At 47.7% G+C, this 23,510-nt stretch overlaps 1 protein-coding gene across 3 annotated transcripts in view; it reads left to right on the top strand.

The window, feature by feature from the left end:
- The window catches only part of LOC106977845 (uncharacterized protein C10orf95-like), a 182,660-nt gene that overhangs the window by 155,065 nt on the left and 4,085 nt on the right, over positions 1-23,510 (top strand). For 2 of the 3 annotated variants that reach the window (XR_008297570.1, XM_053220645.1), the window contains one exon: positions 21,467-21,515. Coding sequence is in view for 1 of the 3 variants with exons in the window: in XM_053220645.1 (XP_053076620.1) it covers positions 21,467-21,515 (49 nt within the window). In the remaining 2 variants the exon portion in view is untranslated. Of the gene's footprint in view, positions 1-21,466; positions 21,570-23,510 lie in introns of all 3 variants that reach the window. The other variant, XR_008297568.1, reaches the window with a different exon arrangement.

Here is a 23,510-nt window from a genome sequence, read left to right on the forward strand (position 1 = left end):
TGTTGGCATGGAAGGAGGCCCCAAGCAGGGGCTCTAGGGAAGGCAGCTAGCGATTTATTATTTTTAAAAATAGGTGTAGGCTTGCTGATGGCCTAACATGAGTTGATTCCTTGCCTTACCCAATGGTGACATTTGGACGTTTTGAATTTCTGCATTCTGGGGTGTGATATCTTAAACTTTAGAGATCCTTCGTGAAAGGTGAAGATAACTGCAAGGATTTTTTATAACTCTGACACACTTAAGCATTTTATGCAAGGTGGAGTTAGAGACGGCCTCACAATGACCCCAAATGGTGAGGGGGAGGTTAAGAATAATAGCGAAAAAGGTGGAGTAGATATGGGCATCTCTGCATAGAATAGGTTTTTATGGTGGAAACTGACCTTAAAATAGTGCAAATACAAATTCTGTGGGAAAAAATAGGAAAAGCAGACTTTTCAGTGTATCCTAGTGTTCTCCTTTTTTTCCTAAAACAAATATTCACATTAGTCTGGACCATAATTTTTTCTTTTTTCCTGTGTCTCCTACCGGTTAATAAAACTGTTGAAAGGCAATTTTAATGATCCGGAAACCTTACTTTTCTGGAAGTGGTGTTTGAGCCTTTCGAGCGTGGAAACAGTCAGGCATGGCGGGGGTCTTGACCTCGCGCCTTCACGGCTCTCCCTCTCCCCGTCCTCTGCTGTGAGATAGATGAGGAGCTGACAAGCTGTCTCGGATTCCAGCAGCATCTTTCTCTTGCAGGTGTGCTGTGCACATGGCCTCCTGGGGATGACTGCCCCACACGGCTGCCATCAAGGCGGCGATGGACCCGAGTGACCACGGGTGTTCCCTCATGTCTGTTGCGGGGGGGGGGGGGGGCGGTGTTCTGCATTTCTTTCCTAGCACAGTTATTGATGCCTTATAGGTGCCTGGTGCTGATGACAGTCTTGAGATGTATGCTTGGCAGGTGTTTTTGTTTTGCTTATGACTTTCTTTCTGCCCGTAAAAGGCGTTTTCGTTGGACGGAATGTAGAAATACAGAAAGGCACGGAGAAGAAAACAAAAGATGCCCAGAATCCACCACTTACACATTGTGGCTGTTCACACTTCCATCCGTCTTTGTACAGTCTTTCGTCTCATGCGTATCTCTGCCCTCCCTCCCTTTCTCTCTTCCCATCCGTTTTTTCTTTTTTCTCTCTGCACATAATGAGGACCACACAGAATATAGGTACAATGTTGTGTTTTTTTCTCCCAGTTAACACACGGTGTGAGGCCGGACTGATCAATTCAAACCGCAGCTCATCTTCTAAGCAGTATGGGATCCTTCTGTGCCTCAGTTTTCCTAATCTGTGAAAGGGGGTAATGGGTGTTGGAGGACTAATTGTAAATATCTCTGTGGGTTGCTCAGTCCGGTGTCCAGCACTGATGTCTCTTGGCAGGTGACCAAGCTTTATCACACCAGCCACTCCCTGCCGACCTACTGCCCAGCTGTCAAGTAGGGCTGAAAACCCTACTTTCTGGCAAAGGAAAGCTGCATGTCCTGGGTAGTCCAGACCAGGGCTTCTCAGCCTTGGTACTGCTGACCTTTTGGGCCCAGTGCTTTGTCTTGAGAGGCTGTCCCGTGAATTGTAGGGCTCCACCCACTAGATGCAGGTGGTGCCCCCCCCCGCCCCAACTCCAGACATTGCAAAATCACCTTTGATTGAGAACCACTGGACTGGACGACTCAGGATTTATCACCCGGCGCTGCCCAGGGCCACCCTGCACAAAGCTGCCAGGCCGCCAGGATGAAGACCCATGAAGGTCAAGCACAGACTCTGACCGCCCACACTCCCAGACTCGGAATATCATGCGTTTTGTTTGAAGGGTGGAAGCTGCAGGGTCCAGCTGTCCTAGATAGAATGAATCCGGGGGAAGATCTCCCCGTGGCTGTGGCACCACATGTCAGCCAGGGCCACTGCCTGTCTTTTCATGACTCCAGGTGGAGACACCTGTGGTCCCAGTGAGTTATCAGGGGAACGGGCCACACAGCGGGAATGTCTCTGAGCAGTGGCAGAACTTAAGCTGTGGGCAAGGCAGCTTCACACAAAGTGCTTCTGCCCCAGGACTCCCCCAGATCAAAGACCACTGGGCTCTAAGGGTCCATGAGGGAGGATGGCTTGGCCCACTCCCTTCTGGGAGGACGGCAGGGCAGCAGCCACCCCCCCTCCCCACCCCCCAGCCAGACTGCTGTGCTCAGTGCCAGGAGCAGTTGAGTGGAACACTGCTCAGTGCAAGTGCGCAGCTGAGCCCAGGGCAGCACCTGAGGACACAGGATATTTGTCAGATGTAAATGAAGCGCTTAGGAAATCTCGCTTCTGCAGGCTGAGCTGCTGGAGCTACCTTGGCCCCTCTTGTCCTGACCTGGAAGGATGGCCCAGCCCAGCTGGATGGCAGATTCTCCTGGCGATGGCTCCCCTCGGGGGACTCAGTGGCAGGATGGGGGGGGGGGGGGGGGGTCAGAGCTGGCCTCCAGGGGGCAGCAGGGGGTTTTCCAAGGCCACCCTCCAGCCGTCAGAGGGCGAGAGTTTACATTCTTTCCCAGAATGATGCAGACTGGAAGATGGTTGGTGGTCCAGTCTGGATGGCTCCCAGCCCTCCTGAAGGCATGCCAGCTCCACAGGGTAGCATACTCTTCAAGTTTTGGGTTTTATGGTGGACGAGAATCAGTTCCAATTGTGAATCAAGTGGTAGAGGGCTGGGGTGTGCAGTTGATTTCTACTTGTTGATGAGCGGCTTATGCCTGAACCCACGTAGCATTAGATGGTGTTGATGAACACGGTTCTGGGAATTAGCCAGTGAGAGCTTCTCGAAACTGTGTGGTTAGGTGGCAGCTCAGAGCTAAGAGGACAGGCTGTGAAATGGGCTGAGACTTGCACCCACCAGCTGTGTGGCCTTGCATGGGGCCCTTACCCTCTTTGTGCATCAGTTTTCTCATTTGCAAAATGGGGATGATTGCGGGACTTGCCTCTCAGGAGTGTTCTGGGGATTGAATGCTCCTGGGCTAATATCTGGCCTGTGGTTGGCATTCAGTAGCTGCTGTTTGAGTTGTTGGCTCTGGGCTGCGTCCTTGGGACACCAAACGTGCAAGCCCCGTCCGTTCGGGCGTGTACAGTTTTGCAGAATTGGGGGTGTGGGAGCTGTACGGATGTTCCTGCTGCAGGGGCGGCTATTAGAGTCCCCCAGAGAGAATATGGTCATTTGAGGTTTGAGCTTCCATGTTTAAATTTTGAGTTGTGATTCTAGAGTTAGCCTTTGGCTTCTCCCTGCCTCCCATCCCCACATGCTCAGGCAACATTGGTATTAAACATTGCTCTCTCTCTCTCTTTTTTTTAAATGTTTATTTATTTATTTTGGGGGGAGGCAGACAGAGAGGGAGACAGAGCATCCCGAGCAGGCTCCACCGTGAGTGGGGAGCCTGACATGACACTTGATCCCACCACCACGAGATCACGACCTGAGCCCATATTAAGAGTCGGATGCTCAACTGACTGAGCCACCCACGTGCCTCCATATTAAACATTTCTTAAACATTAAACCTCTTTGCTCCTGGGCTACCACTGGATTTATATAGGCTTCTAGAAAATCTCCATAAATTATAAAACATTCACCCTACAGCACAGCCCCTTGGAATCTGAATCATTGCATGGTCTCTACCATAAGAGATAAGGGTGGCCCTCATCTGGGAGACACCAGGGGCTGCTCTCCTGGGACCAGTTGGAATAGGTAAGCTGCGGAGTGAGGAGTGGGAAGGCAGCTTGGAGCCTGACTTGCCGTTGACACTCTGTGGGATTATTACCCCAAGAGTGGCCTTTGTGGCCTACACTGCCCACACCACCATGTGCGGTCTTTTCTCTGTCTTGTAGAAGCAGTTGTACCTGTAGGCTCTGTTCCTGGGCCATGAATGGCAAACGAGTGGAGCATCTCTGTCTAGCTCATCACCTGGCCCTACCTGGGTTGGGGGTGGGGGCTTGGAACATGAAGATGACCTGGCTCGGGGCAGGGTCCTCAACGGTTTATAGACTCCCCTTTCTGGGAATCTGAAATTTCAGGACCCATAGTGCTGTGGGCTTCAGGTGTTGATTTAGTACCTGGGCCTTGAGCAGGTCTATCCCGGTAGAAAGTGGTGGATGAAGGATTTGAGCCCCGCGTGAATCCGCTCCTGCAGACTTCCACAAATCCTTTCTTTCTGTTCCTCTCCCTGTCACGCTGGAGGAAGACCTGATGTTCAAGTAAGGTTCTTGTGCAGGAGGCAGAGCTGGGTTTGGAGGCCACCCACGGTGCCAGCCCCAGTTAATTTGACAGGCAGGCATTGAAGTCTGGATGTGTGGACCTCATACCTGTTGGGTATGTGCCCTCAGATGGAGTGGGGATCAAAGCAGACACAGTCCGCATCCTTGCAGCCGCCTGGTGGAGGCCAAGATTGGGGAGGAGCGGTGCAGGCTTTGTGGGTTTTCTGACTCCTCGTTCGGGAATCTGGAAGGCCTTGGTTTACCCCCTTTCTCCGGGCTGCCTCGGTTCTGCACTTCCCGTGCTGGATTTTGCTTTCTCACCCGCGGGGACAAGGAACGTTGTCCGTTGTCCTCTGTGCACATTTATCGGACTCTCGCAGCAGCAGCCAGATCTGCAGAAGTCTCCTCTTGTTCCCGATTGTGTGGTTCTCCGGAGTGCTCGCGGGCCACACAGCGCCGCTGCCCCAGGGGGAGCAACCTCTGAGTCTTTGCCCTTGGGGATCCCAGCGTGAATGGAAGAGGCTGTCACAGAGGAGCCGCTCCTACGCGCAGACATCCACCGAGTAGGGAGTGAGTCTCACCATGGTGAAACTGTGACATGTGTTTGAAAATAAAAAGTTTTAATTAGCGGGAGCATTTCTCAGCCTCAACCTGGTGCTGGCTGTCTTAACACTGAGACTAAAATAAACCGGCTCCAGCTTCTTGGCACGAGACCCACTCTGCCATTTACACACTGACTCTTGGGTTGGAGCATGTGGTGTAGTTGTGTGTGTGTGTGTCTTCCCAAGAGCTCAGACTTCGTGAAACAAAGGAGAGGGACGGTGTTTGCCCCCACGGTGGGTGCCCCCAGGCGCCATTTGCTCTGGGACCTGTTGGTGTTGGCCAACATGTGTTCACTTATGTGTGTAAAGCGTCCCCTTCTTTATAAATGTAGGAGCCATGAGAGGCAGCACGGCATAGGGTAATGCCAGGGCCGTGGCTTCTGCAGATACATCTGGGTTCGTATTCCCGTTCATTAACCAACTCTGTGGCCTTGGGCAGGTCACTTGGTCTCTGAGCCTTTGTACCCTTATTGTAAAATTGGTATAACTCCTTCTTTACCAGTCTAACAGCGATGATTATAGATTATAGATTATGTATGGTGCCTAGGGCTACGTAGCAGGGTGATGAATGGTACCCATTATTATTACAACTTAATGGTGAGCGCACTTCTTACCTTGCTCTGTCTGGGTCACTGCCATGGTCTCCCATGGTGTTTTCAGCAGTAGGGTGGCCTTGACTATGGATGCTTCTCATTTAGTTAAGGACTGGCAAGCCTAAAATTAACCTACTCCAGATGTACATGGGCTGGCGAGTGGGTGTGTCCCCGAATGTCAGCCTGGGTGTTACGTCGTCAGCCTTCTGTCCCTCACGTCTCCCACCGTGTGCGCTCTCCACCCTGCTCTCAGCGAAAGCCATCACAGACACAAACAAAACAAAACAAAGTGGTTCAGTCTAGGGAATAAAAAAATAAGCCCTTTCTTGGTTTCCTTTGGCCAGTCCCAGGTGACTAAAAGGTTGGGTCTTGAGTTTGTGTGCAAAGCAGAATTTCTGGTCAAGATACAGGATTGGGAACAGGTCCCACCAGAAGAGCTTAAGGGTCACGGGAGGCATTGACTGTGCCCTTGGCGTCTGGGTTGGATTTTATTGAGCTGAAGAGGACACTGATGGTCGTACAAACTCTCTTCTCCCCCACCCCGGCCGCCCTTTATTGGGTAGGCATCCCTTGTCAAATATCTCTGACCTGTGGGCCCCTATCTGTACCCGCGAATACTGCCTGACATCAAAATTCTATCAAAAAGCAGCCCCTTTCCATTCTTGGGGGGGCATCTCTACTTTTAACTTAATACTGAGCTGAAATTCGTCTTCCAGGGACTTTACATGTTGGCCTCATGGTCATCAAGTATCTGAAAATCATTACTGCGTCTCTCCCTGTACCTCTCATTCAAGGTTAAATGTTACTATTTGCAGGGGCGCCTGGGTGACTCAGTCGGTTGGACGTCCGACTTTGGCTCAGGTCATGATCTTGGCAGTTTGTTGAGTTTGAGCCCCGCGTCAGGCTCTGTGCTGACAGCTTGGAGCCTGGAGCCTGCTTCAGATTCTGGGTCTTACTCTCTCTGCCCCTCCCCCTTTGTGCTCTGTCTTTGTCTCAAAATAAATAAACATTAAAAAAATTAATTTTTTTTTTTTTTTTTTACCATTACCTCAAACTCTCATTCCTTGGTCTTTGTTTTTAGTTCACACAGAATTCTTGCTGCTTACTTTTTTGGAGTTGTTGTCCAGATTGTCAAAGACCCACTGGCAGTGGGTTTCATCCCTTATAACTAATCCCATTATTCCAGGATTAACCTTCCTTTCTCTAGATGCATTCTTTTTTTTTTTTTTTTTTAAAGATTTTATTTTTAAGTAATCTCTCCACCCAACATGGGCCTCGAACTTATAGCCCTGAGATCCACTGACTGAGCCAGTCAGGTGCCCCTCTCTAGATGCATCCTTAGCTTTTATAGCATGCATTTCTTTTCTTTTTCTCTTTTTTTTTTAACTTTTATTTTTTTCTTAAAAAATTTTTTTAAGTGTTTTATTTATTTTTGAGAGAGAGAGAGAGAGAGGGAGAGGGAGAGGGAGGGAGGGAGACACAGAATCCAAAGACAGGCTCCAGGCTCTGAGCTAGCTGTCAGCACAGAGCCCGACATGGGGCTCGAACCCACGAACCGCGAGATCATGACCTAAGCCGAAGACGGACGCTTACTCGACTGAGCCACCCAGGCACCCCTTCTTTTTTTTCTTTAGCAGCCACATGACCCTATTGTCTCCTGTAGCTTCCAGTCACCCAGACGGTGGGAATCCCATCTGAACCCGTCTTCCCCATGTGTTCCTGTGTTGTTGTTTGCACTTAAAGTTACAGGTAGCCGTTTGTAGAGCTCTGGATGAAGTTCTCAGCGTGTCTAGATCTTTTCCTTGCCTCCGGCGGGTAAGGTAGTGAGTCAACAGCCATGCGGTGCTTTTGTTCTGGAGTCTGGACATAGGGTGGTTTCTTAAGGAGTCATTCATTTCAGAGTGCTCCCACCTCTTTAGCCCCGAAGTTCAGCCTCGTGGGCCACCACCAGCGAGTCTAGACTATCAGTAGGTAGAAGCAAGAAGAGAGGAAGAGGAGATACAGAAGTGTGGTGGGAAGTGGAGAGTTCCCACCAGATGTGTTTTGTGTTTTATCTTTCTTTCTTTCTTTTTTTTTTTTTTTTAAAATAGTAGCAGCTCATTGGGAGTCACCAGGCCAGCACAGTGTCTGTGTCCATGTGGCTCTGGACCGGTGTTTCAGTAGGACTGTACCGGAACCAGTCTCACTAATAAGCCTGGAATCGAATTTCCCCCAGCCTGGAGAAGCTGTGTGTGCCCCCTGGTAGTTCAGTGGGTGGCTGAGTGGGTGGCTGAGTGGGTGGCTGAGTACTCTTTGGCTTGGAAGAAACTCGTCACTTTTATTAGCTTTCATTGGTAAGTAAGTGGAGTTTCCCTTCCACTCCACTTAAGCTCTTTACCGAAGATGTGCCTCTTTTCTCTCTTCTTCTTCTTGTGTATTTGACCCGCTATGAGTCAGAACAGAGATTAAAAAAAAAAGTTAAAAAAAAATTTTTTTAACGTTTATTCATTTTTGAGAGAGAGAGAGACACACGGAGTGTGAGCCGGGGAGGGGCAGAGAGAGAGAGGGAGACACGGAATCCAAAGGAGGCTCCAGGCAACGAGCTGTCAGCGCAGAGCCCGATGTGGGGCTCGAACTCACGAACCGTGAGATCATGACCTGAGCTGAAGTCGTGTGCTTAACCGACTGAGCCACCCAGGCGCCCCAGTACAGAGATTTTTTTTAATTAAAGAAGGTGGGATTCGCTGGGAGAGGACCTGGGTTGGACTCCTTGGCTGTCCTGTCCGGGAGTCCTGGGACTACAGGTAAGAGACCAAACCCTCAGGAGCCTTGGCTGCTTCCCTCGTACCTGGAGTAGGTGGTGGTGGTATGAGATCGCAGTGGCAGAGCGATGTGGAGGGTGCTGTTGAGTTTTGAAGGGTGATAAGTAATCGCCTCTTCTCTTCCCAGAGTTTAGAGCCAATTGCCAAATGGAACAGAGAATCCAGACAGGTGGGACATCACAACAGATAAAGCTGGTTGGAGAGCAGGCTTACAGGTGAGGGCTAAATGGGCTCGCTCACTGCTCTGCCCGACCTGCAGGGCTGACCACCCCTGGGAACAGGGCAGAGAAGGAGAGGTGAGTCCTGACGATGATCAGCTCCAAAGGAGAGAACTCAGAAGGCTCAAGGCGTGCAATCTGTATTTTCTTCCAGTCCGCCAAGCAGGAAAGTCCTCTGAGCCCCTGGGAGGAAAGACTTGGGAGATGTTGAAAGAGAGCTTGTCTTACTTTCCTGGGGCTGCCATAACAAAGAACCACACGCTGGGGGTCTTAAACAATGGAAATGTATCGTCTTTTGGTTCTGGAAGTCCGAGATCCAGGTTTCTTCGAAGGCTTCTGTGAAGGACAGTCTGTCCCCACCCTTTTTCTAGCTTGTGGCTGCTTGCTCAGTCTTTGGTGCTGGTTGGTGTTTCCTGGCTTGTGGAATTGTCATCCTGACCTCCGCCTTTTTCTTCACCTCTCGGTGTTTTCTTACTTCACCCTCTCTTGCTAAACTTCCCCTCTTTTATAAGGACACTATTTTTATTGGCCTTATCTTAACTGATAACATCTTCGATGACCCTATTTCCAAATAAGATCACATTATGAGATATTGGGGGTTAGGACTTTGACATTTGAATTTAGGCAAACGCAACTCAACTCAGAATTGAAGTCTAGGGGCAGCTGGGTGGCTGAGGATGTTGAGTGTCTCAGTCTTGGTTTTGGCTCAGGTCATGATCTCACAGTTTGTGGAATTGAACCCCACGTTGGGCTCTGTGCTGATAGCGTGGCTTCTGCTTGGGATTCTCTGTCTCCCTCTCTCTCCGCCCCTACCCTGCTCGTTCGCTCGTTCTCTGTCCCCCTCTCAAAAACAAATAATAAATAAACATTAAAAAAAAGAAAAAAGAATGGCAATCTGGCTTTTTCCTTTCAGGGGAGTGGAGAGAGATCTATCCCTTGTGAGGTATCTGTACCCAGTAGGTGTTGAGTGGTTGTCTTCTGTTACGGCCTAAGTTGTTTCCCCCACCCTCCTATTCGTATGTGGAAGCCCTAACTCCTCATGTGACCGTGTTTGGAGATAGGGCCTTTAAGGAGATAATTATGGTTCAATGAGGTCAAAAGTGTGGGGGCCTAATTCAATAGGGATAGTGTCCATATGGGAAGGGGAAGAGACGGGTGAGCTGCCCCTCTTTCCACGTGCCTGTGCACAGAGGCAAGGCCGTGTGGGGCTACAGTGAGGAGGCAGTGGACTGCAAGCCAAGGAAGAAGGGTCTCTCCGGAAGCCAACCCTAATGACACCTTGGCCTTGGACTTCCAGCCTCCAGAGCTGTGAGACCATACATTTCTGTCGTGTGAGGCCCATGCCTCCCTCCGTGCGCCCCCCCCCCCCCCCCCCCCCCCCGTGTGTGGTACTTTGTACAGCAGGCCCAGCGGACTAAGACACTTTCCTTTCTTCCGAAGGTGATAGGCATGTGTGACTCCCTTTGCAGTAACGTTAGCATTGTTGAGGTCAGGCCTGGCAAGCCTGCATTTGCCCTGGCACGGGGCAGAGACGGGGAGGGGGTGTCTCCTCTGTGTTACATCCAGGCCCTGGGTTCATTTAATGGATTGGATAGCTAAGGATGAGAAAGCATAAGCAGTTTTCTCAAAGCCACTTTAGTAGATTAGGCAATGAACCTGAGGGTGCATCCCAGCGCTGTCAGAGCTTGCTTGGGTAAATCCAGGACAAATATATTTAATTCCTTATTTAAAAATGCAATTCACAGTGACAGGTGGATGTCATTGAGCAGCAAAGAGATGAAAAAAAGTGGGTCAGTGACACACCGCACTGTTTTGTGATAAATGTAGGTTAACTGACTTAATGGAAAGCCACAATCTAAGGGAAAGTGGTCTTGAAAAGCTGAAGCCCTCGAAAAATCTCCCAACTACCCACTTATGTCTAGGAGAGAGTAGTGCAGCTCTTTGAGCCTAAACCTTTTATCAGCAAATTCTTTTGTGCTGCCTTGTAGTTAAAACCATTGCTTTAATTTAAAACATGTTTATTGGATGGTGATTATGTGCCTGGCTTCGTGCGAGGCATTAAACACCTAGAGCTAAAATGTATGGTTGCTGTCCTGAATTGGGTGACAATTTAGTGGGGCTGGTTAAATGGACGACACTATATTGTAGGTACTACCTGAGAGGGCAGAGGGAGGTAATTACAGCATTCAGGAGCACATTGCGGGGGGGGTGCTATATGTCACACAGACTGAGGGTAGACACCAGAGATGGCTTTCCTAAAAGAGGTGAGGCTTGAGCCGAGTTTGAGGCAAGAAGTCTGGGTTATTCAGTCAAATCTGAATAATGGTGTTACAGGCAGAGAAAATAGTAAGCATATCAAGATGGAGATGTGGGAAGCCAGCCCACTTGGAGACTGTGTGCATACAGATACTGTCCCTTCCTTTCATTTCTCCCCTTCTTTTCCTTCCTCCTCTTTCTTCAGTGATGTTTTGGTAAGCTGACACTGCAGGGTGAATACAAAGGCCTGATTTGTAGTGTTTGCCAATTTCCGTGGTGTAAATACTCCTTCCATGGCTGATTCCAAGCTACCGACATGATGTTGAATGTGCCCCCAAATTTCTAAAGCTACAACAATTGATCACAACCATTCACAACAAATGGTACAATCCCATTCAATCGACCAATGCCTCCCATCCATCCATCATCTATTTATCATCCATCCATCCATCCGTCCATCCAACTATCCGTTCTTCATCCATCCACCCATCCACATACCCACCCATCATCCATCTATCCATCCTTCATTATCCCCCATCTGTCTGTCCATTCATCCATCCATCATCCATTTATCATCCATCCATCCAGCCTTCATCCTTCCATCCATTCATCTAGCCATTCACTCATCATTCATCATCTACCCATCTGTCTGTCCATCTATCCATCCATCATCTATCCATCCATCTATAAACATCGTTTTAACTGAACAGAATCTTAGAAATATACTACTTTATGGACTTTAGAGTTTTTTTTTAGTTAAGTCTTCTCATATTATAGACAAGAAAACTGATACCTAGAGAGAGGAAGTGACTTTTTTTTTTTTTTAGAAGGGTTTATTTTGAGAGAGAGAAGCTCTGTGCTGTCATCGCAGAGTCCAACGTGGGACTCAATTTCACCAATCATAAGATCATAACCTGAGCTGAAATTAAGTGTCAGATGCTTAACCAACTGAGCCCCAAGGAAGTGACTTTATTAAAATCTATTTGTAGAACTTAGATTAGGACGATGGTCTTCAGAATTGAAGTCTGCAGCTGCTTCTCTTAAGTGAAGAAAGCGCAATCTTGAATATAGCTTTGTAGTTTCTGAGTTGGAGCAGTGTGGAACCCTTGTTGTACGCACTGCTGTTCTGTCATCCCTGCTTTTCTGCGACAGTCCTAATGCTCATCCAAGTGTTCCTGTTGTTCTTGTGTCTATAACTGCGGCTTCCCAGCAGGCTCACCGTCTCCTTCACAGGGGGTTCAAAATGTCCCTGTTGAAATTACATTCTTCTTCTGGTTTGTAGCACCGGGCTTCGGAATTTAATTTAGCAGTTGGTTTTCAGTCTTTGATGTTTCTGGATTTCATTGGCGTGTCTCTCTCTCTCTCTCTCTCTCTTTTGTGATCTGGATCTCTCTCCTTTGGGACTCCCAACTCACTCACCCATTTATGGTTTTAACCAGTTGCTGCTCAGGGGCTCCATTTGTGTCACGCTGAATTTCTGTAACTGTATCTATGGGGTTGAAAATGGCTTTCCTCCTTGTTGGGCTTCTGGCGGGAACTTCCAGGGAGGTGAATAACTGACCCTACTTTTGGTGGTCTTTAAACTGGGGTGCCTGGGTGGCTCAGTCGGTTAATTGCCCGACTTCAGCTCAGGTCACGATCTCACGCTCCGTGAGTACGAGCTCCGCGTCGGGCTCTGTGCTGACAGCTCAGAGCCTGGAGCCTGCTTCGGAATCTGTCTCCCTCTCTCTCTGCCCCCACCCCCTCACGCTCTGTCTCTCTCTATGAAAAAATGAATAAACGTTAAAAAAAATTTAAATTGTTGTTAACTCTGAGACACTTGGGTGGCTCAGTTGGTTGAGTGTTCGACTCTTGATTTCAGCTCAGGTCATGATCAGGGTCATGAGATTGAGCCCTGTGTCGGGCTCCATGCTGAGTGTGGAGTCTGCCCAAGATTCTCTCCCTTTCCCTCTGTCCTACCCAGCTCACACATGGCACCGCCCCCCTCCCCCCAATAAATAAATAAATAAAACATTTTAAATTGTTAACTCTGAGAGAGGAAGGGTCACTCTTCCTCTCTGAGAAGCTTTATTTTGACATCAGGGACAGAGTGGCTGATGAATTGAGTGCTCCAGAGGACTGTGTTGAAAACTAGCTTCTGTGTTATAATGTTGAGTGAAAAGGGCAAGTTGCTGAGGTATGCATTACGATGCCACTTTTGTAAAAGAGAAACAAGTTGGTGGTTACCTCTGGAGGGTGGTGGAAGGTGGAAATGAGCTGGAGAGAAATCTCTCACCTTTTAAGTTTATATGTTTCCATATTGTTTACTTCATTTTTCTTTTTAGTTATAAGCATGTCATCTAAAGCAAATCCGGACAAAACGGCCTGCTTATATTTTAATCAGGCTCATCTGGGCAACGGCGATAAACTTCCTGTTGCTTTCTTACCACGCTTTGCCATTTGCCCAATATAAACTTTACAGGTGCCTTAGTTTATAAGTTGTAGCCTAATAATTTTAGACACAATTAATTTGGATTGCTAGAGAGTTGCAATTGCACAGGTATTCAGACCTGTTCAATAAGGCCAGAATTTAAACCTAGGATTCCCTGTGTATGCTCCCTTCACCTAATAATTTTTACCAATTCTTTCCTAATGAGGTTAATCATCTACTCGAATGCATTGCCTGAGCTGGTCATTATTCAGGGCTTCCAACAGAGATTCTAAAAACCTCCTGGATTCATTCTGTGAGCTGACATAGGGCCATTATTTTCTTCCACCGTTCCTTGACTGTGGTGCTCTCAGCTGCCTTGGAAGGGGAGAGTCATTAGATTTCACTGGCTTCCCCGGAATAGCATCGTGTTCCGTGATACCAACGCCCCTGCCTCCCCTCCTTTTTCCCCTTAGATGAACTTCTCTCGTGTACCCGGCAGTTCCTTCCTCATCTTTAGAATGTCCTTTAGCATCTCCATTCTCAAACTGGGAGAAATAAATCTAGTCTCATCGCCCCTGGCGCCGAACATTTGAAAAGGCAGGAAGGTGTGGTTATTTACATGAAATCGATCACTTTGTAGTAGTCTGAACTGGGGGAAAAAATGTGACTTCTTACTCAGGCGTTTGTGTGACCACACAGGTTGTCTCTCCCAGCTGTGTCTTATAAGAAGAATTTTCAGAAACCCATGGACCACATGAACGATATCTTATTGATAGGAAGCACTGCTTATGCCAGTTTCGCAGTCTGTGGGACCTCTTTTAAGTTGTTAGGTTGAATTATATGAATTGTCAAACCGAGCTACTAAAAGGGCAGTTTCATCCAGTTCCACCTAAGAGAGCCTCTTTGCTGAGTTGTAAGACACGGAAAATACGTGTCTACATTAGGAGAGGCACGGGATGACCGTGCTTTAAGGAAACTGGGCATCCTTTTTTTTTTAATTTTTTTTTTATTTGAATCTGTCTCTCCTGGTTAGTGTTCACTTAGTTGACACTTGCTTGTTGCCTCACTAGCTTTCAGAAAGTATCCAGAACAAAATTGGTTGCCTAGCAACATGCTCCAGCCCAGGAGGGTTGGAGAATGGGTCAGTGATTAACAATTATGTACAATCAAGTTTAAAAATGCATAGCAGCCGGCAACATTCATGCTCTGACCACCAGAAAAATCCCAGCATTCCGCGGGCCCGGGTGTGTGGCTATCGTACGTGAATTTATTGCAGTTGCGGTCTGGACCTTATGGTTGCAATCCAGAAACACTTTGCTCTGGACTGAAATGGGCGGCTGGTGTCCCCCTGAACATCGGTCCGTTTTGCGGAAGGCATCTGACACCCATCGTGCGTTTGGCTGCCTATCTGGACGCTCATCCCCTTGGAAAGTGAAAAGAGAAGGCGAAGAATTTGGATATTTATGATTGTTGTCATCTCAACAGATTTGGCCCCTATTAGTGAATCTGTAATTTGCCAAAGAACAAGTACACACAAAATCAGTGACTGCGGCCCACTCAGCCCGGATCATTCTTTCAAGAATTACGAATGCTGTGCAAACGTTCTCCCTGAAACGGCCCCAGCCCTTAATCGTTTCTCTTCCTTCCGTTCCAGCAGAAGAGAAGACAAATTTTGCCTAATTCAGTCCTTACTTAATCTTTCTGTCAGCACAAATATCGATGGTGTAAATCCCGAAAGCAGCAGTAAAGCCAGGAGGCATTTTTATAACTCTGGCAAAGCTAATAATGCACATTTCTTTGTTGAGAATCATTGACTTTAATTGGCTAATCAATTTTTAGGCCCTCTCCATTTGTATTTTGTTTAATCAACAAAAATAAATCGCCCTGCCAACCTTGAAAGTGCCAAGTCGGAGAACAGTGGCAGAGACTTCGTTTGTCCTGCCCAAAGTGCTTCCCAATAGAAACGTCTTAATTGAAGATGATTTATATTCAGAAGCGTGGATGTTTTATCATTTGTCTGAAGAAGGAAAAAGCTGTGTAAGCAAGCAGAATGCAGCCGTTTTAGGCATTGTTTTTGACATTTATCTACTCTCTTTATCCCTCAGACGTTTCCAGAAAAACGACCTCTCCGCGTCCTTCTCGCTAATGATTCAGGCTCCAGCTCCTGAAGCACTTGTCAAGGGTTCTTCATAACCTTTGCTTGCTGTTGGTTTTTGTGAGAGGACTTCCTCCCGGGTTTTACTGCCTGTGACTCTTGTCTCTGGGCCTTTGGTGGGAAGTGGCTGATGTGTCGGGGCTGGAAGACAGACCCCATTCACCTTCCCCTGGGAAGGGGGCCGCTGGCTTGCTTTGTCGGCAGGAAGACCTCAGTGGCCATGGCGGGCTGCGGGGTCTCGGGGCACAGGAGCTTTGATGTGGGCCGGTGACAAACTTCCCTGAGAGTGGCAAGAGGTCAGGTTTTGCTTTTGCTGCCTTCTCTTCACTCTGGGGAAGGAGGACAGATGACAAGAAGTAACGTTTATTTAATGCCTGCGTGATGCCTTCTCATTTCTCACAACAACCCCGTGTGGTAGCGGAACCCCATTTTTCTGGTGAGGAAGCCGAGGCTCAGAGGGCGTTAGCAACGGCTTGTATGTGGAGCGCCTGTGGTTGGAATCTCTGTTTCCAGACATCTTCCCATTTCACTGGCTGCTGGAAGCTGGACAAGACACCTCCTCCCAACAGTGTCACTAACCCGGGTTTTCCCCTGCGGGGCTGCTGGGGTGCAGGTACCAGAGTGTGATGGTGGCCAGGGTTGTTGACTCTTTTCCAAGAGATTCCCTTAATCCCTACTCGCCTACTAATTACTGCTACCCTCCTTTTACAGAGGAGGAAACAGAAGCAAAGAGTGGTTGGGGCATTGGCTCAAGGTCACTTGGCTAATAGCTGGGGATACCAGGATTTGAATCCATGTAATCTGACCCAGCACCCATGCTCACAGGAGTCACCTTGTACCTTGTCTGTTCAGCATTGTCCAAGCCTCCCATGTAGGGAGAAAGCAGTAAGATGAAAGAGGAAGGGAAAACAATGTAGTTTGATAGAACTTGCTTCGGACAGTAGAGACCATTGATGTACCAGTTGCCTTCATTCTGGGCTCATTCATTGACCTTCGGCTGCTCTGGGTTGCCCTTTCTGCTGCCTTTTCTCCATTCTGAGTTGCCTTTTAGTGCCTCTGCTAAAGTCCCATCCTCCCCGGGTCTCTCTTCGACTGATGGGAGGCCAGCTGGTCTCTAGAGGCCACCAAGAAACCCACATCATGACCCCTCAAGTTATTCTATGGGCAAAAGCCTGAAATAAACCCCAGGAACCAATGTGATGCAATTTAACAATTTCTGTAAGGAATTAGTTCTAGGAACCCGGTGCGATAGTAAAAACCCAGCCTCTGGCTGAAAGCCCTGTGCTATTTTTACTGGGGCTGTAGCTACTCACTCGGCAGCCCTGAGCCACAGCATCCTTGGGTACCAAGGGTCAAGCGGTCCCTGTTTCGAGGTGGAATGTGGAAGAATGTTCACACTGGGAGTGGAAAGCCCTGCAGCAGGTCAGGTCGGTTAATATAATGATGGTGATCATAACCTGCAGAGAACAGTTTCTGATGCCAAGACCTGTTCCAAGTGTTTTGCACGTATTAACCAGTAATTTTCCACCAATCCCATTAGGTAGATGCTCTAATCTTCATTTTACAGATGGGAAAATCGACAGGGTTAAATGTGCACGTGTAGCGTAATTTTAGGAACATTAACATACAAAACACATCTGAGAATCAAGGACATATGGTGCTTGGCTCGTGGACTGGTGGAGCCAGTGTTTGGCTACTCTTTGGAGCACAGATGCCTCCTTATTAGATGGGCCTTGGAAACTAGCTTAAATGTGCGGGGCAATACCACAGCCGGCATTTATCGAGTTATTACTGTATGCCAGCCTCTATTTTAAGAACTTGGCATGAATTGTTGTTAATCCTCACAGAAAGGTAGCTAGTATGATCATGATTATACCTGGGTCGTAAATGGAGGAACTAAGTCAGACGGGTAGTTTATCTTGCCCGAGGCCACCCAGTCAGGACACGGCAAGGCCAAGAGTCAGCTGAGGTCATCGGGCTTCCGAGCCGGGCTCTGAATCGCAGCGGCTCCTGCCTCTGAGCTAAGACCCCAGGTACAGTTGGGAAAGGGGTGGTGGCAGAGGGGATGGACACAGTCACAGGGCTCCGTGTGGGTTAGAGGCTGTGTGGTCCCGGTCAGGTGCCCTTGCCCACGTGGCTTGTCACATTTTTGGGGCATCCGCTGTGGAGTGGAATGGAGGTTGATTTTACCAGTCTTCTGTAGGCTTCTGTTTGTTTGGTTGCCAAGACCATCCCAGTGGGGAAGGAAATGAAGGAGAGCTTTGATATGACTTGTAAAACATACCTGGGAAGGCATGTCCTGAGTCTCGGATGCACATCATCTCCCTGATGACCCCCACAACGACCCAGTGAGGTTCCCACTCAATGGTGATCGCCATGTCGCAAAGGGGGGAGTAGTGGCCTGGGGAGGGCCAGCCACTATTCTTGTATCCTCAGGTCACACAGCAGGGGGGGGGTGCAAAATAAGGTGAGGACTGACCCCATGTGGGGGCTCTCCCGGGGAGGGGGGGCCTGGGATGGGGCATCATCTCCACTAGTCAGCTGCTTCTCCCCTCCTGTTGTGCTGCACCCACGCTCTCCTGCTCTCCCGTGCCTCCATGTCCCGAGCTTTTCAGAACAAAAAGAATGAGATTTTCCACCGCCCGGAACTGTTTTTGCTACTGCTTGTGCATCTGAGCGCCTGCTGGGCTGATGAGCTTTTGAAATGTCACTTGGCTGTTGGGAGGGAGCTGTGAGTGATTGGCGGGAACACACCATCCCAGCTGCCTCCAAGGGGTGGGTGGTGGCGGGTGGGAGTGCGATGGTTCCCAGGCCTTGGTAGGAGGAGGTGGCTGTGTTTCTGCTCATGCAGCTGGCACAGGTACCCATCGCCTGCCTGGTCATTTTCTTCTCTTGGGCAGATGGAGGCCGTTTCTGTGCCGTGTTGTTCTTACAGCGTTGGCTCTGCGGTTTTGGGTCACCTTTTGAGAATACAGTTGAAATTTCGACCTTTTTCCTCCCCGGATTTTGCTTTTCAGAAAAATGCGCGTGTACATTTATAGGCAATTCTGTGTGTAAATTCTGGATTTTCACTGGCACTCTTAAAACCAGAGGCTCCTTGGCCGTATCCTACCCTCCATATTCATACCGTGAAATCTAGTTCAAGAGTTGGGTTTTCTTCCCTCCTCCCCCGCCCCAGTTGAGGGCAAGTATGGAAAATTAAATTTTTGATTTCCTGCCCCTTTTCCCTTTCCATTGTAGTTAGTCAGAGGCCTGGCGGGAAAATATACGGCACACTCAGGTGACAGAAGAGGGTTGAGTGAAGCCGTGTCATGAGGTCGGGAAGCAGAAAGGGTGCGTGAGGTGCGGGGGCTACCTGAGGAAGCCCCTCTGTTTTAACCTGTTCAGACTGCTGTAATGATACCACAGACTGGGAAACTTTCACGTGGCAGAAGTTTCTTTCTCGCACAGCTGGAGCCTGGGAAGTCCAAGGTTATTAAGGTGCTGCAGATTGGGTCTGGTGATGGTCCACTTCCAGGTTCATAGATGGCAGACTTTTCCTGTGGTCTCGCATGGTCGGAGGGGTGAGGGAGGTCTTTGGGGTCCCTTTTATAAGGGCACTCATCCCGTTCATGGGGGCTCTCCCCTCCCCCCTCATGTCCTGATCACCTCCCAAAGGCCCCACCTCCTAATATCATCACACTGGGGGATTGGATTTCAACATACGAATTTGGGGGGGCATAGTCTATGACACCATCCAACCCCTAGAACTAAGGACAGGCAGGGAGGGTTCCTCAGAGAGGCTGTGCCCTGTGGTGGAGAGACTTCCAGGCAACCCTGTAGAGAGGAGGCAGGGAAGGGGTGAGTGTGGGTAACTGTTCCTTCCTTTTTTTTTTTTTTTTAATGTTTTTAACTTATTTTTGAGAGAGTGCAAGTGTGGGAGCGGCTGGGGGAAAGAGGATCTGAAGGAGGCTCTGTAGTGACAGCAGAGAGCCTGTTGTGGGGCTCACGCTCACAAACTGTGAGATCATGACCTGAGCCGAAGTTGGACTCTCAACCGACTGAGCCGCCCAGGTGCCCAGTGTTGCTTCCTTCTTTACCCTTCTCTTCCACTCCTGGCTTCTGTGGTTAGCTCCCAAGGGACCCGAGGGCAGGGGAGCCTAGTTGATGCAGATCACGGAGGTCAGCTTCCCAGGGCACGGATCCCAGTGGACAACCATGGGACATGAACAGGATGTTTAGCGCATTACTCTTCAGATGTTTCTGTCCGATAGATGGCACTTTTGAGGCTGCAAAGGAACAGCTTTGTCATCCTGAAGTGCTCTCCTCGGGGACTGGACGTCATGGGAAGTTGCATGGCTTGTGCTGTGAAGGTTTCGTGATCCTGTTCATGATTGGAAGCGTCCTGGTTTTCATCCAGATGCTTTTAAATCCAGGCTTTTAGGTTTTGTTTTTGTTTTTTTCCCTATTTTATTCATATACCTGTTATTACAAGGCTACTTTGAAAGGCTGCATTGCGACTCACGATGAAGAATCAATCTGCCTCATTATCACAGGGAATTATATATAAATCACTTGCATGGCATTATGTTCAAAGGTAGTTTTCTCTTACGTGATAGCTGGATGTAATGAAATGGGCATTTCTGGATTTTGCAGAACAGAGAGATTATATGCGGGGAAGCAACTGAGAAGTTAAAAAGCGTTTGGCAGGGTCAGGTCACTAGCAGGTGTAAGTCACACCCCCAAGCTTGGATCTGGGGTCTGGGATCTGCTTCCGGCTTCTGCTCCTGCATTGTGACCTTGGACAGCATCTCTAGGTGTCAGCAAGAATCCTGTTAAGTCAGTTTAGAGAGAACCCCCACCCTTGGTGTATGAGTACCTTGGTATGCAATACCTGGTCACCCTGGGCTGCCTTCAGCAGGAATCCTGTTTTCTCTTGGTTTAGTAAGGACCCCCACCCTTGCTGTGTCTGCTGAGTAGTGACCTCAGTCTGCTTGTTTGTTATAAGTCCCCAGGTATCTTTGCTGCACTGGGATTTGCACCTCATCTCTCTCCTCTATTGCAATAGCCCTGAATAAAGTCTTTCTTAACGTTTTTTAACAAACATCAGAATACTTTTTTTTTTTTTAACATTACCACCCCATAAAACCTTGGAATTGTTTGTGATCCTCAGGGACTTCCAGTCCAACCTGCCCAGTGTTGAGAGCCCAGCGGGTCCCATGGTGAGGAGCCTACTACCCTCTCGTGGGCTGGTTCTCAGTGTTGAGATGCCTCGCCTCAGTTTCAAGCTTGAAACTTTCCTTCAGTTTTCCTCATTGATCTCAGTGTCGCCTTTCCTGGGAATCTGTTAGCTCCCTCATTAAGGGAATAAATGAGCTTCGTAAAATTTTAACCATCGTAATGAAAATAAATTTGTTTTATTTATTTTTTTATTTCAGAGCGAGAGAGAGAGTGCACAAGCAGGGGGGAGGCAGAGAGAGAGGGAGAGAGAATCTTAAGCAGGCTCCACACTCAGCGTGGAGCCTAATGTGGGGCTCGATCTCACGATCCTGGGATTGTGATCTGAGCTGAAATCAACAGTTGATCGCCTAATCGACTGAGCCACCCAGGCACTCCAATGAAAATAATTCTCAAGTAGTGTCTATAGTGACCTTCTTGCTTTCTCTCTCTTTTTTTAATGTTTATTTCTAAAATGGAGAGAGACAGCACAAGTGGGGGAGGGGTAGAGAGAGAGGGAGACACAGAATCTGAAGCAGGCTCCAGTCTCTGAACTGTCAGCAGGGCTCGAACTCACAAACTGTGAGATCATGACCTGAGCCGAAGTTGGTCACTCAGCGGACTGAGCCACCCAGGTGCCCCACCTTCTTGCTTTCTTTATAACAGGACTCTGAGCCTGGCTGGAACATTGTTGCCAACTCTGGGATATTGTTACTATAGGAAGCTGCTCCAGGGTGATGGCCCTGGGGGTTGAGTCCCTGGGGACTCTGTCTTTGTTATAAACTCCTGGGTGGCTCAGCAACTGTGCTTCTACTTCTGAGTGCTCTGCTGTTTTCCTCTGCGATTGGTTCTTGATGATGCCTTGTTTAGATACCGTTTTATAAATGACATGCTTCTTTTTCTTTTATGTAGTAAAGTGCATGGGGCTTTTTGAAAGCTGTTTGTCACCCAGAAGTATTTCTTTCTTTCTTTTTTTTTTAATTTCCAGATGGCTGTGTTCCAGATATTAACATTATCAGAAGCCTGACCTGCACATGGTGAGCAGTTTAACTCGCCTACATGCTTTGAAGGACTTTCGAGGTGCATCAAGGGTGTATAAATCCATTTGCTTTCTCATTTATTTGTTTATCATATAGCCCCTAAATCTGTGCCTGGTGTTTTGTTGATTTCCACTGTCTATTTTTTCTGCATCACCGCATTTATGGGTATCTTTGAGAAGCAGTGACTTCCATAGGATTAAAACAACCAAAGTCCTTTGCTTGAAGGAGAATTTTAAGGTGCAGATTTAAAAACGAAATCAGATTTATTTATGAATATGTCACTATGTGTCCGAGAAGATAACATTCTTTTTGTTAAATATCAGCGTACTGTATCACATGCAAAAAAAAAAAAAAAAAATCACTCAGTATCACTTAATATTCACATTCAGATTTCCCTGATTGATAAATGTTCTTTTCACAGTTAGTTATAAATCCCTCAGGGTAATCAAAGGATTTAAACAAAGTCCACAAATGGCATGTGGTTGATAATGCCTCTTAAGTCTCTTTTTATATGTAGGTTTCCTGTCCTTGTTTGTTTTCTCTTGCAATATATTTGGTCAAGAAGCTGGATCTTTTGTCCCGTGGAGTTCTTCACGGTATATAAGTATATATAGACTTTGCTGCCAGGATCCCAGTGTTGTCATTAAACATTTTATTGTCTTCAAAATGTCCTATAAACTAAAGGCTTTATTAGATTCAGATTTGTATTTTTGGGCAACAGTATTGCATACGTGATAATGTAACTTTATCAGGTGACATATTTTGTATCCTTTCTGAAATGTTAATATAGGCAGGTGCTGTTAATCTGATCACCCTTCATTAGGGTCCCCATCAGCTTTTTCCCTTGTGGTTTCGGCAGCTGTTGGCGGTCCATAGCGGATGCCTAGACTCAGTTTTCATTTAGGGTGTTTACAGAAGGGTGATAATCTCATTCTGTCATTTCCTCTGCCTTTATTAGCTGGAAAGTTTTATAAAGAACTTTGTTTCAATCTTTTAAAAAAGTTGCCTCAGGGTATATAGTTGGTATATAAAAGGCAGAATGCTGGCTTGATTTTTTTCTTTCCTTCACCAGAATAATGAATCGATTCCATGTTGTCCTTCAAAGATGGTCAGTGAGTTTTTAAGGAAAGATCTTATTGTAAACTCTTAGATTCTTTATGTATTTGACATTGGAGCCAGGATGTGGTTAGAAACAGTAGCTTAAAAAGGCCTCTGTTTTTAGATGTATAAATCTACTTAATAAACACTTCTAGATAATAAGAGAAAGGAGGGAAGGGAAGATGTGGAGTGAAAAAGGAAGAGACAAGAATTTATAAGCATGATTAAATAAGGATGAAAGAAGGATAAAAAATAAAGGCATGGGGCACCTGGGTGGCTCAGTTGGTCAAGCGTCCAGCTCTTGGTTTCGGCTCAGGTCGCGATCTCACGGTTCATGAGATGGAGCCCCAAGTCGGGCTCTGTGCTGACAGTGAGGAAACTCTTTGGGATTCTCTCTCCCTCTCTCGCAGCCCCCCCCCCCCCCCGTTTCCCCCCGCCCCACTTGCACACGAGTGTGTGAGCAGGCTCTCTCTGTCTCTCTCTCAAAATAAACAAATAAAACATGTTTTATTTATGTATTTATTTTTAAAATGTTTATTTGTTTTTGAGAGAGAGAGAGAAGTGCAAGCAGGGGAGGGGGAGAGAGAGGGGAGACAGAGCATCCGAAGAAGGCTCTCTGCTGACAACAGCCAGCTCGACACCGGGCTCAACGCGGGGCTCGAACTCATGAAATGTGAGATCATGACCTGAGCCAAATTTGGACACTTAACCAACCGAGCCACCCAGGCCCCCAATCAATAAAACATTAAGAGAGAGAGAGAGAGAGAGATGCTAAAAATGAGGAATGGAGGGGACAAAAAAGGAATCGTCTAAGCTACTCCAGGGAAGATAAACAGAAGGGAAGTAATTTATTCACCAAGTGCTTTTTTACTACTTTTTAACTTTTTTTTTTTA

This window comes from Acinonyx jubatus, chromosome C2 (genome assembly GCF_027475565.1).
Source record: "Acinonyx jubatus isolate Ajub_Pintada_27869175 chromosome C2, VMU_Ajub_asm_v1.0, whole genome shotgun sequence".
In the NCBI taxonomy this organism is placed as follows: Eukaryota; Metazoa; Chordata; class Mammalia; order Carnivora; family Felidae; genus Acinonyx; species Acinonyx jubatus.